Source organism: Chanodichthys erythropterus, chromosome 12 (assembly GCF_024489055.1).
Source record: "Chanodichthys erythropterus isolate Z2021 chromosome 12, ASM2448905v1, whole genome shotgun sequence".
NCBI lineage: Eukaryota > Metazoa > Chordata > Actinopteri > Cypriniformes > Xenocyprididae > Chanodichthys > Chanodichthys erythropterus.
In genome coordinates, this window is record NC_090232.1 from 46724181 (window position 1) to 46740125 (window position 15945).

Consider the following 15945-nt stretch of genomic DNA (forward strand, 5'->3'; position numbering starts at 1 on the left):
CTTCACTGTTGGCTCTTTCGGCAGCGGACAGGGGTCAGCATGGGCACCCTGACTGGTCTGCGGCTATGCAGCTCCATACGCAACAAACTGTGATGCACTGTGTATTCTGACACTTTTCTATCAGAACCAGCATTAACTTCTTGAGCGATTTGAGCTACAGCAGCTCGTCTGTTGGATCGGACCACTGATCATTGATAGTAAAATAACACTGCTCCCATTGTTCCATGTAAACTGCATAGTCATCCTGAAAATTCTTTGAACATAAAGCAAAGACTCCACTAGTTTAAAATGTTGTATTTTATTTAACTTTACTATCTTCCACAGCACACCAGATGCCAGTGTGTCCGTCCGTCCGTCGCCCCTCTGACCCACAGTCTGCATATTTCCACAGACCCAGATCAGAGGACAGAGAATAGAGGGAAGGAAAATGAAACTATGGGACGAGAGCAGAGGGAGTGATGGAGGGATGAAAGGAAGAGTAGTTGTCTGATGTGATGTGTGGATCAAAGGTGGAGCAGCCCAAAGTGCCATCTCTAATATCTGTTGCTTAGCAACATCATAAAAAGACACACACAGGGTGTGTCTGTATAAAAGAGCGAGAGAAAACCAAAGACAGTTTTACAAAGACAAAAGTTCATATTTATTCAATCAAAGACTTCTCAAACAAATATCACATGGGATGAAATAAGGCAACAAAAGTAACAATATAAACCAGGCATTCAGATTAAAACCGAAATAACAAAACACTTCTCTAAATAAACTCACACCCCAACAAAACAGAAACAGAGTTGGAATTGTGACGGTTTCCAAAGATCAATCATATCTGAACAAAAACACTCCCAGAAAAGTTCTGATTTCTGAGCGTAACGTATCACAGCGTGAATCTCACAAAAACATGTCAGTCACATTTCACCCCAGAATTAAGAAAACAAAGCTCACGGATGTTATATATAGTGTCAACACTACCATGATGTATAATACCTTACAATTTATACCAGTTATTATTATCATCAATAAAAATGTTCTATTATTATTATTATTATAATCATTAATCATGTTGCAGTAATGAAAATGAGCTTGTTTTGCATTATAATAAAGACAACATGGGGGATTTATTACTCAGAATGTAAAAATAATAATGGTCCTAAAAGTGCTAAATTGCATTTAAGCTAAATATAATTTCTAATTTCTGTAATTGCGCAGAGAAATGTGACTCGAACATGTTTTGATGACCTGAACATGTTTCCACTAGTGATGCGCACCACAGGAAAACAGAAGAAAACAGTCCGTGTCTGCTGGTGCTGCAGGTTCTGCCCCCTGGTGTTCAGGACAGGGAGTGCAAGAAGAGGCCTGTGAAGTCCCTGACTGCTCCAGCTGTGGCATCAGAGCAATAATAAGTGCCGGAGGATGGAGATGAGTGCGCGCGTGTGTGTCCAGTCACAACTGTGAGAACATGTAGGTGTATAAATACAAGATAATACATTTATTACTTTATGTATGAGGTTGTATGTTGTTGTGTGTGAGTTCTATAAGCAGTCCATAGAGTTGTCAGGCATGAGTCCAAGGGGTGGGGCTTTGCCGGGCATGGAGGTGGGCGGGAGCATGGTGTTGGGGGCGGGATCTACATTCTCTGAATCTTCCATCTTGTCCACAGTTGCTTCCCAGTTAATGTGGAAACGGGTCACTCGAGGGTTCGATGCCAAGATGTTCCTTTGTAGCTGTGAATCGACAAAAAAAAAAAATAAATAAAGATGAAAAATCAAAAAGAACAACGATTTGGATTTGAATCTGCCATTTAAAGATTTAGTGCTTACATTATTCATTAAAATATAATATATTAGTACAACTTTACAACAAGGTCACACTAGTTACAGTTAGTTAATGCACTAATAGTAACAATGAGCAATAGGGCTGTGTAAAAAAAAAATATATAGATTTCTCGATTTTAATCGATTCTCATTTTTACGAACCGTTTTTGATTCTTAAATCCCAAGAATCGATTAGTCTAGTCTGTTTTCAGTTGATGAATGAGCAGAATATGTAGCGTCTCCCATCCAGTAAATCGCAATAATCTTTGTGCTTTTTTACTTTTGATATGAAACAAAGTCTCAGAATTCAAATGGCGTCCATCTTATTATAAGATTCAAAAAGCAAATACAGTTTTGGCGCTGTTTAATGTGGCGTGACAGATCTCTTTAGCGCCTCAGTTAAAGAGAAGCAACAGCACGAGCGCGTGTGAACATCCTCTCCTCCGCTTTAATACCAGTTACAGCGCGAAATAAACATGAATGAACATCTGAAGGTATGTTAAAAGATACAGTACAACTGTATCATGTCTTGTGTAAACGCCCAATCAGTGTTTCAACCTCGGAAAGACGTTCTGACAATTTAATTACCACTTTCAAGGTCCAGAAAAGTAGTAAAGACATTGTTAAAACAGTTGACGTGACTGCAGTGGTTCAACCTTAACATTATGAAGCGACGAGAATAATTTTTTTTGCACAAAAACAAAACAAAAGTAATGACTTTATTCAACAATCTCTTCTCTTCTCTCATTCTCTTCTTTCACTCTCATTCAAAAATTTGTTTTTGCGCACAAAAAGTATTCCCAATGCATCATAAAATTAAGGTTGAACCACTGCAGTCATGTGAACTATTTTAACCATGTCTTTAGTACCTTTCTAGACCTTGAAAGTGTTGATTATATTGCCCTCTATGGAGGGGTCAGAGAGCTCTCGGATTTCATCAAAAAATATCTTCATTTGTGTTCTGAAGATTAACGACATGAAGGTGAGTAATAAATGACAGAAATTTCATTTTTGGGTGAACTAATCCTTTAATACTGTATTAGTAAACATTGAAATTAACATTAACTAAGATTAATAAATGCTTTAGAGCTATTTTTCAATGTTAGCTCATGTGAACTGATTGTGGTTAAAGGGGTTATGACATGAGAAATCAAATTTGCCTTAATCTTTAGACATATACGAGGTGTCTGTACTATTAAAACATCCTGCAAGTTTCAGAGCTTGTTGACAAGCTGTTTTTGAAGTCTTTGAAGCATGACTGAAGCACTGAATGAGCGATTACATGAGTCATTTGGTATTCAATTGTACTTATTTTGCTCTGTTGCCTGTAACTGGTATTGAAGATAGAGGAAGAGATGATCCGTTAAGGTGCGCTGCGCGCCGGCGCTTCACTTGATCTGAGGCACGCCACATGATCTGTCACCACGTTAAAGAGTGCCAAAACACTACTTCGGTTTCATAATAAGGCGGACAAAATTTGAAATCTAAGACATTGTTTTTATCAAAAGTGATTTAATGGATGGGAGGTGCACTACAATGTTGTGTTCATTTATCAGCTGTAAACAGGCTACAGTAAAAGATTCTTGGGATATAAGAATAGATATCGGTTTGTAAAAATGAGAATCGATTAAAATCGAGACATCAATATTTTTTACCAAGCCCTACTATGCAATGACATTAGCCAATCATAACAGTGTCCGTTTACTGACAAGTCAGAGCTGCCCCTTAAAAAAGGATCATTTTAGACCGAGGGTCAGAAATAAGGGTAAAAAGAAAGTTTTTGAACATATATATATATTTGTTGTTTTGTGCAAAACCATTATTAGTGAACCTCAAAGAACATGTTAAAATAATACACAAAATCCACATTATGACCCCTTTATGATAACAAATGGAAACCTTAATGTAAAGTGTTACCAGTATATTATTATTATTAAGACATTTCTCAGTAGTGGTGGCCATTTCCCATTTCTATGCTTTAAAGCAAACTGTTTCATGTGTCAAATGTGAAATGAGTTTTAAATATTCATTGAATGGTTTAAGAATCTCTTAATTCGCAACAGAATGAACTGATGGAAATTTGGGATTCTGTAACAGCACGCACAATGGCAGCGACCCGGAATCGTTTAGCAGAATGAATGAATTACAAACGATACTGGACTATAAACGGCAGCCACCTGCCTCTTTGATCCGACCGCTATTACCACATTTCAAATGCAGCAGATCTGTGTTACACAAATACACTCTCAATATATAACATGCATAATGTGTATTGAGTGTTAATGGGTTTTCTTGTCTACATTCACTTTCTTTTTCATATCTGTATTCCTGCTTTATTCCAATTCATCCGTAATAGATTAATCATGTAATCAGTCAACAAGTAAAATCATAATAATTTCAATATAAATATATGTTATGTATTAATAATGTCTATACGTATTGTTATATTGATGTTTTAAATCATTATACAATTCATAAAGCATTATGTGCTCATTCAGTAAAAATCAGTAAGGAAAATATCTATGCTTTGATCATTTTACTTCTTGCCGTTACATTTTTATGAGCATTTTGTGATTTTGCATTAAAAAAAAAAGCTGGATGGAAACACCAAGGTGAGCATAAATTCTAAAAATGCACTCAATTGAGGAGGATAAATGTGTTATCAGATAAGAAAACATACGCATTAACTATGATGGAAACACATTTACCCAAATAAATTCCTTGATGCGCATCAAAAAAGTCATGTGAATTTCGGGACAGCATAACTGGACCAATCAGCAGACTGATCTCGTTGCACAAAGCAAATGTTGTTTCGGTCTTTCCGTTTTGTGTTTCGAACACTTGCGCAAAGTCAGTCTTCCGTCTCCAATAGCAAGACAATATGACCACATTTATAGACCATTTGGGTGTTTGCAAAAAGTGATGAAATGTTTTGTGGGTGGAGCCAACCTGGTGGCAGAAAATGACAGTTCTGCAGCAGCAGTCTGTGCAAGCCACAGCATAAATCTCAATTCTGTTCATGTTTTTCTCGCAATTCCAAGTTTATTTTTCAGAATTCTGTGAAGAAAAATCAAAATTGTTATTCTGTCTTTCTTCCTCAGAACTGTGGTATAAACTCGCAATTGCGAGTTATAAAGTCCAAATTGGGAGATATAATCTCAGATTTGCAAGAAAAAAGTCAGAATTGTGAGATAAAAATCATGCTTTAATAGTAAACTAATCATCACAGATTTCATCAGTCCAGTCTGTCTGTTTAATGACTTGCAACCAAAAATGTCTGCGTTTTTATGGATTCAAATTAATGGCATAAAGTTTTACACAAAAATAAAGTTTTGCAAAACACAAAAAAGAATTGAGCAATAAAAAAAATGTTTTGCAAATAAAAATAAAGAATTGCAAAAGAAAAATAAAGTATTGAGCGGAAAAAAATATGTTTTGCAAACAAAAATAATAAATTGCAAAATAAAATAACGTAGTGCAAAAATAAAAATATAATCAATTACGAAAATCAGTGACAGCTGTAATCCTATTTTATCTTTGCCACATATTTTTCATGCTCAAACCTACTAAATCATTTGCAGCGCTCATTTTATTCTGCGTTTCAGTCAAGCGTGCGCTCACGATACCGGTTTTCCTTTGCGCTGCACTTTTCTGCCCGGTTCTCTTTATGGCACTGGTTTGACGTGGGGGTGGAGTCAAGAAACGGGGGCACGCCCCCGCGAAACACGTCATCGGCAGGAGACGCAGATCGCAACAGATCAGATCAAGCATAGAGACAGAGCGCATTTATTATAATTTGAAAACCACGCTCACCGGGGGAAAAACAATCCAACCGTCTCCATTGAGTTTGTATTGCGTGAGGCTGCCTTCTTGTCTTTTCTGACTTATTACAAAAAACAGAACAATGTCTAAAAGCTGCTGTGTGACAAGGTGTACAACTAAAAAGCTAAAAAAAAAAACAGAAATAAGTTTTTATAAGCTGTCGACCCCAAAAAACGAATGTTTAAGGACACAAAAGTGGATACAGGCAGTGAGACAGAGCGCAACGGGTCATATTACTATAAGAAATGCATTGGAGGGGGTCGTAATCGGCGACAACATATGCTAAACAAACCAACAAAAACAAACCATTCATTATTTTTAACCATGTCAGAGAATTATTTCACCTGTCGCCGATTACTTTCCCCTCCAATGCATTTCGCGGGGGCGTGCCCCCGTTTCTTGACTCCACCCCCACGTCAAACCAGTGCCATAAAGAGATCCGCACAGAAAAGTGCAGCGCAAAGGAAAACCGGTATCGTGAGCGCACGCTTGACTGAAACGCAGAATAAAATGAGCGTTGCAAATGATTTAGTAGGTTTGAGCATAAATATGTGGCAAGGATAAAATAGGATTACAGCTGATTTTTGTAATTGATTATATTTTTATTTTTGCACTACGTTATTTTATTTTGCAATTTATTATTTTTGTTTGCAAAACATTTTTTTATTGCTCAATTCTTTTTTGTGTTTTGTAAAACTTTATTTTTGTGCAAAACTTTAAGGCATTAATTTGACCCCATACATTTTGCTTTAAATGCCATCCTTGATGCCAGTACTCTATAAAAATGAAGACCTTTTTTGCCCATTTGTGGATTTTGCCTGTTTTCCTCCACTTGTTACCCTTTTTTTTACCACCAAAATGTGCATAAGTGTCGTAACTGTGATGTCTGCTCCAAAATGGTCTATTGTGTTCATCTACGCGCTCTGAGGTGCAAGTTTTTATATATACGAAAAAAACCAAAAAGTGTCTTTGCCTACTGCAGCAACCTACATTTTTCTTTGTGATATTTAGCATCAATTTATCAGGAAGTGATGATTTTCTTCCCTTCTACTCGCTGGATGGAAATGATGCTTTATTCACAATTTTTTTATGCGATATTCCATTTATAAATTGACTTTTTTTTGTTTGTGTACATTTCATTTTAAAGGTTTCATGTAAAAAAATCCTTTTTCAACAGCAGTATAACCAGAATTTGTGGAATCTTAGTCTTTTAACAATTGTGCTGTAACATTAGATATGTTTCCATCCAAAGTTGTGAATTTAACAAATTTGGAAATTCACATAAAACATTTACGAATTAAGCAGCGTTTCCATCCAGTGAGTTGAAGAGAACAAAAAACATCACTTCCTGATAAATTGGCGCTAAAAATAACTAAGAAAAATGTAAGTTGCTGCAGTAGAAGCCACTGTATATAATAATTTACATATATAATACGCAATCATGTGAGACACTTCTGGGAGGGAAATATACCGAACTTTGCTCAGAATGACCAAAACAGCATTTCAGTCTGCTGATTGGGACGGCATAACTGGACCATCGCAAAGTCACATACTTTTTTGATGTGCATCTAAAAATGTATTTTAGTCAGGCCATCCTTAAAAATATTCTTGTTTGCCGTAACCCGACCGACCCTGTCAATTTAGGACCGACTCAAATTTTTATTTTTTTTTGCTTTAAGTCCGACCGACTTGCTGGTTGTAAATTTGCGTTAAGACCGAACTTTTTTTTTTTACTCTTCAAACAACTAATACAAAAGCAATAAAATAATATGAATTATATTTTAGTAAGTATTGTAAATATATAAATAGCCTAGGCCTACATACAAACGAAGGCTACGTTCTTTCTTTTAAATAAAAACTGTCATCTATGTTTACACTATTGGTTAACGGATGTCACACTATGGCCGGTGCGTTCGCTTCGTCTCAACCCGTTGAGAGACGAGACGTGCTGACAGATCAAATAATTACATGATTGTGATAGCCTACGTAGATTTCTCTGATTTCTTCAAGCCGTCGTATTTACATTGTTTACTGTGGTAATAGCGCGTATAGTCTTAGTGATCAGAATCCACATCGGATCACAAACATAAGTAAGGCTATTTAAAACACTTGCTGCTGTCTAAAAGTGAGTTTTGAGCTAAAATGATTTTAAAAGTCTTTAATGCTGGTGTTAGCTGGTAACCTACATGTAATCATCGGCGCCTCCGTCTCCACACACAGATAAACTCCACCTTTGCTCGTACCCACTCCCTCCTCAAGCCCGAGCTGGCCCGCTTTGGACCAAGTTATTCGGCGGGCCGGAAAACCCGGGCCGTTGGCCCTGAGGAAGCCCCGATGAGGCACGATCAAGCCCCGGAAGTGACAGTGGAAACGCGACTGGCCCTGGCACGCACTAGCGTGCCCGCTTTAGGCCCGACAGTGGAAACCAGCTGCGCCCGAAGGCACGGGTTGAAAGACCCAGTCAGTGACGTCACGATATGCTAATTTGTTTAAATTCATACCTACGTAATCACCATCACCAAAATTGTACTTTTTTTTTTACATTGAAACTTAAAAAAATACATAGACCGACCTACCGACCCCTTTTTTTTTTTCTTTTACTGTTACTGCAAACCATAATATTTTTAAGGATGGCCTCAGTTGAGCGCATACATTTTTTTTGCACATTTTTAGAAGTTATGCACATCTTGCCGTTTCTATTTAGCTTTTTTTTTTTATGAGATATCCCACAATGCGCATAAAAATAAGTGCATGGAAACATAGCTATTAGTGGGTAAAGCACGATCTAAATGTAATGTCTCACCTGTGTGTAGTCGGGTTTGACTGGTGGGTTTTCCCGTAGCTCGGGGTCTGTGTACTCATTGTTGACGTAATAGCCAATGCGAATGAATTCCTGTCCCCGATAGGTGCATGTGATCAGCACTACGGTCACGCCCACTGCATCACTCTCAGGGATCAGCCCTGTGTTTGGAGCGTCCGCCTGTCAATCAGGTCAAGAGAGAGAAACTCTTGGTTCACTCATTAAATAACCTGATATCGACAAAAGGCCCTGTGTATTTCAAGACTAATCTAAGTTGATTGTAAAGATGCAGTCCACTGTTTCCAAAAGATAAATGCAGATCAAATCTCAGTGCCTCAACTGAATATGTTTCTCTCCAATCCACTTTGTGCACTTTATGGCAAATTTACAGATGCACTTTCTCAGTTCATCTCTAGGTGTCAGTGCACTGCAATTTATTTAACAAGAAGGTGTTATTTATACTGCTTAGAGCTGAGATTTGGATGCAGGAAGATGATCAAATTGCACAGAACCAGGAATTAGTATTTCGGCTCACCTGAAACACAAACATGTGTCTTCCTGCAGGAACTGGGCCGACCAGAACCGAGTCCAGAATCTGGTCATACTCCTCACTCTCTGCAGAGCCAACGTAGATGATCTTCCACTCGAGATCTGAGAGAGAGGCAGAAACAGAGGGATAAGACATATTCAGTGACAGCATATTCAAATCTCTGGATTGCACAAGGTCTTTCCAATGCAATGAGCTCAAGACTGAATGTTTAGTAGTAAAAAATACAGCTGCAAGCAGACAGAACATTTAGTGCAAAATTACCACAAGGATGTAAGTTTACATGCATGACAAATTGGACAGCCTTTGTAGTCCTTATGTTTGTATTTCAAGTTTCATATGTGGTTAATATATCAGACGTATCATTTGAGGGTTTGTATTTGTGTTAACCACAAACATTATTTTACTTACAAATCAAAAACTGCTATTCTTAAAATGTTAATTTGTCTTCAGGGTTGGGTGGTTGGACTACAAATTTGATGCCATGACTGAACAACTTTTTATGAGCATTTTATGTGGCCATTAAGTGTCATATCTGATCACTGTTAAAGGTTTAGTTCACTTTCAAATAAAATGTTCCTGATAATTTACTCACCCCCATGTCATCCAAGAGGTCAATGTCTTTCTTTCTTCAGTCAAAAAGAAGTTAAGGTTTTTGATGAAAAAATTTAATACATAATGGACTTCAATGGCCTCCAAACAGTTGAAGGTCAAAATGACAATTTCAGTGCAGCTTCAAAGGGCTTTAAACAATACCAGACGAAGAATAAGGGTCTTATCTAGAGAAACCATCAGTCATTTTCAAAAAAAAAAAATAAATAAAAAATACAAACGTATAGGCTTTATAAACACAAATTATCGCCTTGTACGTGCTTCCGCTTTCCGTATTCTTCAAAACGCTTACACCGTATGTCCTACGCCTTCCCAATTCAACTTACGGAACGAATGCGGCACCAGTTTCGTTTTTTTCCATAAGTAGAATAGGGAAGGCGTAGGACATACGGCATAAGCTTTTTGAAGAATACGGAAAGCGGAAGCACGTAAGGCGATCACTTGTGTTTATATAAAGCATATTCAGTTTTTTTTTTTCTTTTTTTGGAAATGACCAATCGTTTTGCTAGATAAGACCCTTATTTCTCGTCTGGTATCATTTAAAGCCCTTTGAAGCTGCACTGAAACTGTAATGTTGACCTTCAACCGTTTGGACGCCATTGAAGTCCACTATAAGGAGAATAATCCTGGAATGTTTTCATCAAAAACCCTAATTTCTTTTCGACTGAAGAAAGAAAGACATGAACATCTTCAATGACATGGGGGTGAGCATATTATTAGGATTTTTTTTTTTTTTTTTAAGTGGACTAATCCATTAAGTTGGTTTATAAGGTTAACTGAAAAAAACTGAATAACATTTTTCCTTTTTTTCTTTTTGTGAAAAACAGGTGAAACATGCCTGACGTTTTATTTTTCAAATATGATCATGGGCAAAAGTAAAAATGTCAAAAGGCCTAACAAAAAAAAAATTAAAATAAAAATAGGGGGAAAAAAAATTCTACACATTCTACACAACAAATAGAAACTTGTACAGAATATAATGGCATAATGACATTACATTATACTTGAATACATAAATAGATAAAAAATTTAAACTAATAAAATTGTAATGGCTCACAAAAACCTTGATTATAATTTACAAGTCTGGGAGAAAGATGTTTTCAAACTCTACAAACCATATAATCATAACCATATGATTAAGAGTGTCCATTTTTGATTATGGATATACAATTTACCAAACAAATTAAAGAGGCTAACTAACTTCAAGAGTCGTCGCTTATTTGTGTTTATACAATAAAACAATTTATTTCAGTAAAGAAGCAAATTCAATGTTGATAAAGCGCAACTGAATCTCAATTTCTTCTGCCACAAAATTTTTTTTTTTTTTTTTTTTTTTTTTTTTTTATTATTATGCGTCAAACAATGATACAGATACACAGACAAAACAGACGAAACCTCTACAGGAATGACATTTCACAAAATCTTAATGTAAAGTTCCACAAACAAATAAGAGAAAGGAAAGTAAATAAATAAACATAACATCTTAAAACACATACAGAAGAAGCATTATGCATCAGAGGTATTACCAAACAAATCATCATAAGATTTCAAAAATCTGTCGCTTTTCTTGTTTTTAATCAATTTAAGAGATTTGAGAAAAGCATCAATCTCAATTAAAAAGTGTGAAAAGGTAGGCTGCGAGTTAGAGAATTTTTGTTTATGAATAAAAAATTTCCCAAACAAAATAAAAAAATTAACAATATAATTTATTGGAGTATTAGTTGAACCTTTATAATAACAAATTATATCTTTTAATTGAAAGGATTTGGAAGAATCAAGGCCTATATGAAGATACAAGCTATTCCAAAATCTTTGAGTTTTTTCACATTGGAAAAATAAATGGATCAGCGTTTCCTCATTATTTCTACAAAAAGAGCAAGAATTGTTAATCTCCATATATTTTGCCACAGTTTCATTTACAGGATATATTTTATGTAGTATTTTAAAATGAACTTCTTTGGTTTTATTTGGGATGCAGTATTTATGAGGTAACAGCCAGGTTTCCTTCCAGTCTATAGAATCAATAAGAGAAGCCCAATAAAATTTGCCTTTAGGAGTGTTACATGTTTTATTTTGAAGGATTTGTCGAATATGCTTATTATTACATTTTTTGTTAAATATACTAATTCCATCTAAAATCAAATCTGGTTCTTTTGTGTCACTCTTACTAAAAGCTAGATGACATATAACAAGTTGAGTTAGACCGGAAGGAACCGCTTTAATCACTGCATTATATTCTTTAAACGGTAAGGGGAAATTATGAACAGACATAAATTTTTCATAAGACAAAAAATTACCTGATTTATCAAAAATGGAAAGAATACCAATTATATTTCTATTAAACCATGTAGAGAGAAAAATAGATTTATTTCTAATCATTATATCAGAGTTGTTCCATAGAAAGGTTTTATGTGGTGAAAAATTGTGGGTGTAGCATAACTTCCAAGCAAGAAGAGCCTGCTGATGAAATTTGGACAGTGCTACTGGCTTCTGCCACAAAATCTTCATAGCGCTTCCCGACACGTGACGTCAAAAAAATTTCAACCAATCAAAGCCAGCACAAGCACACCGATCACGCCTCAGGTCTCCCATCTGACCAATCAGGGAAAGAGGGGCGGTCACGCGCTGTCATCGAACTCCCCGCCGGCGCCAAAATATTAAGCGCGTGAACATTAAAAACTGACAATAAGAGCTTTCCCGCTTAAATCTCCATGAATATCCTTATGATTATTGCTATTTTAAGGAATAATGATCCTAAAAAAAGGCAACTTAAGAATTCGGTATTGGATTATTTACACATTATTCGCAAAATACCTGTTAAATAATGTTAATTTTTGAAATCTCTCACCTTCAGGTAAGTCCTCCATGCATTCAAATGTGATCTCGAACTGAAACGGGTTTCCAAAAGGACTGGGATTATCCAGAACAGCCACGTTTAGCACCTGCACTTTGGCCATGATGGTTCACAGGGATTGATCCACAAAAATCGGCCTTGTGTTTACGGAAGAGATCCTCTTAAAAACTGCCCAAATCACTGGAGTGAGTCTGAGGTAAATCCAGCGGAAGTGTGAAACCGGAGTCAGATTGACAAAAAGGTCCTCTACTGTAAGTTAGCAGGTGAAGCAGCAGGGGTTTCTCTTGAGGGGATTATTTTGTACTTTTTAAACTAATCAGACGGTCGACACACACCCATTTCACTCACTGCTGGAACATCTTGAAGAACAAATCATTTAGTGCTGGATTTGAATGAACATGATTTTAAGTAACCAAATTAAAGAATCAAAATCCGTCCTTTCCACAGGATCCTAAAGAAAAACGTCCCAAGATGCAGCAAAGATACTGAATGACAGCAGCAAGTGCTGTGGATCTGATGTCTTTTTCTTCCTCTCTGATCACTTTAATGGAATAAACCTGCTCTCTTCTGCAGCCTGCTGGACTGGAGGAAATCTCTGCTTTGAGCAATAAAGCAGATCACAGCCTACTTGAGAATGAAATATGAACAAAAAATGCTGTGATAATGTGTCAAGTGACCATTTTAATGAAAACAGAAATCAATTCAAATCTCAAGCAGCTTCACAGACACACAATATCAGCACAATAGGGGGAATTATTGTAATATGGGGCACTTTTAGTTTGTGATTTTCACCTCAACACGTCAGCTGGAATAAGATGAAGCAAGACATGAACACATCAGATGTTACTCTTTCACATGAAAACTGAAATAGACTGACATTGTTTTAACCTCAATCAGAAATGATACAATCACAATAAGAATGATTTAATAAGATAATAAAAGTTAAAGTGTGATAAGACTAGATTTCTCACAAATCCATTTTCTTGAGTCTGAACATGAGAGATCATTCCAGTTGTTCCGGATTCAGTTCAGCACATTCCTCATCTACAGCCAAGTTATTCGGCTCACCTTTGACCTAAAACCTGAACAAAATCAGATTTTCAATTATTCAGAACCCCAAATGTTCAATCAAATCAGCCCCAAAGTTTGAGGAGGAGCATCTCAAGCAATTCATGAATCAACAATCATTGCAGTAACGCAGTGACAAGTTTCAAGAGTGAACTAAAGTTGTGCTGAAGTAAAAGAAAGTGCAGAAAATAAAAGAGAGAAGAATTTTATTTTTAGTATATATATTTTTATGGGACGTTCCTTTAATTGCGTTTGCTGTCGTGGCTATGTTTGTGGAAGAGATGTGTCTCATTTTTATAATCTCAGTAATATCAGTGTTACACCTGCCAGCTGGAGTGCCCAGGATAACCACCAGAGGGCGCTCATTCAGTCTCCAGTCATCCTTCCACCACAGGGGCCTGGCCCTCCGTCCCTCCTCCGATACTGCCTCCGTGCTTCTCCTGGATCTATGTGACTGTCTGCTCCTTAAAGGTGCAATATGTAAGAATTTTGCAGTAAAATATCCAAAAACCACTAGGCCAGAGTTATATATTTAGTTCACTTGAGTACTTTCAATATCCCAAATGTTTCCAACTATTTGTAAACTGTGAGAAAATTGCAGTTTTAACCAAGGCTCCGGGACGTCTGAGGAGTCGCCTGTCAATTGCGTCATACCCACATTTCCGGTTTTCTTCTGTAGAAACCATGGAAACACCAAAGACGCTTTAATATATTACATGTTTTAGTAGACAAGGGAACAACTCTTTTGATATATTTATGGACAGAAAACGAATTATTGTTATATAGCTCAACGTTTAGTCTGAGACATTTAGTCTAATATTCTTGATTTTTTGCGAGTACCATGCTTTACCATGCCTCAGAGAAAAACACTATTTTGTGAAGTAGCTAGCATAGCATAATCAGAAGCAGCTTTATTTTTAGTAACAGTAATACAGCATTTTCTCCATCATACAATACGTTTTAAAATGAATTTCATGCCATTTATCAAAACAAGCTATCCAATATTTAATATATATTCTAAAATCGATCTATCTTACTGCAGTTTGTCTCAAACAAGTGTTTCACAGCAGCCGCCGAGCAAACACACAGAGTAACGTAATTTTCGACACTCTCAAATGTATCTAATATGATAAACAGAGCTGCGTTACCTCATACTCATGACTGGAAAAGTGGAAGCGGCGCCGGCGACTGTGTCATAATAAAAGTCCTGCTGCTCGTCAAGCGTGTGTTGCTCAATCGCTCCAGCTCCTCATTCAGCTCCCGCAACACTCGCTCCTGCTCTGCTTCATACTACAGTAATGTTAATAATCACATCCATGAACATGATTTCTTCCCTGAGTCCTATCCATATTCTTTTGCACCGGCCGTTGAGGTGAAGACCACATGTCCCAAGATTCCGCTCTCAAACTAGCCGTCATCAAGCTACGCCTTTGTTTTGAATAGGCCTCTAGTGACCTCTAGCGGACAGAAAATATTACATAGTGCACCTTTAAAGGATTAGTTCACTTTAAAATTGAAATTAGCCCAAGCTTCACTCACCCTCAAGCCATCCTAGGTAGGTGTATGACTTTCTTGTTTCTGATGAACTCATCACAGTTACTAAATATCCTGACGCATCCGAGCTTTATAATGGCAATGAATGGGACAACAAGTATGAAGCTCAAGAAAGCTCATTCATCCATCATAAACGTACTCCACACGGCTCCGGGCAGTTAATAAAGGCCTTCTGAATTGAAGCGATGCGTTTGTGAAAAAAAAAAAAAAAAAAAAAACATATTTAACAAGTTATGAAGTAAAATATCTAGCTTCTGCCAGATCGCCTTCAAGCGTAACTGACGTCACGTCATGTCAATTACACTTTTTTTTCATAAGTTGAATAGAGAAGGCGTAGGACATAGAGTATTCACTTTGAACTGCGAGAGGCGTTACACTTTCTTCCTAAGTTGAATACAGTGTTAAATCAGTGTAATTGTCCTGAAATCTGTTGATGGTCTGATTGAACTCTTTAACTGTGTTCTTGTTACTCTTGTAATATTAGTGCTACGATCTTTTTTTTTACTTGATTTTTATCTACAGGACAGGTTTGAGATAAAATAACGTGTAGCTTTTATTTATTAATGTTCAATTCTGGAATTGCATTAGTGTCAAAAGTAATTTTTAAAATAAAACATAAAAATATCAGTTAATTAGTAGAAAGTCACTTGACCTGATGTTTCTGTTCCTCTCTGATAACTTCAGTCTGATAAACCTGCTCTCTGCTGCGCCCTGCTGGACAGGAGGAAATCTCTCCATATATAGTGCAATAAAATCCATAATGAAATATTGAATAATAACAAAATATAACAAAAATTAAATAAATATAATGAAATAAATGTTTTTTAAATGCCATTTTATTCAAAGAGAAGGCAAATCAACACAAAAGAAGTTACACAGA

General features: G+C 36.5%; 1 protein-coding gene across 1 annotated transcript; it reads right to left on the reverse strand.

Moving 5' to 3' along the window:
- Positions 1-680: 680 nt before the first annotated feature.
- On the reverse strand, positions 681-12985 carry asf1bb (anti-silencing function 1Bb histone chaperone). The gene is made up of 4 exons (XM_067404328.1): positions 12438-12985; positions 8966-9081; positions 8434-8610; positions 681-1718 (listed from the first exon to the last, which is right to left on the reverse strand). Exons 1-4 carry the CDS (start codon positions 12544-12546, stop codon positions 1527-1529), a joined length of 594 nt encoding a protein of 197 aa, XP_067260429.1. The 5' UTR covers positions 12547-12985; the 3' UTR covers positions 681-1526.
- Positions 12986-15945: the final 2960 nt, after the last annotated feature.

Coding starts and splice junctions, on each gene's coding strand:
- asf1bb (XM_067404328.1), bottom strand. CDS start 12,546: ATGGCCAAAGTGCAGGTGCTAAACGTGGCTGTTCTGGATAATCCCAGT. Junction 8,611..8,965: donor GACACATGTTTGTGTTTCAG/GTGAGCCGAAAT, acceptor CCTGATTGACAG/GCGGACGCTCCAAACACAGG. Junction 1,719..8,433: donor TCAAACCCGACTACACACAG/GTGAGACATTAC, acceptor GTCGATTCACAG/CTACAAAGGAACATCTTGGC.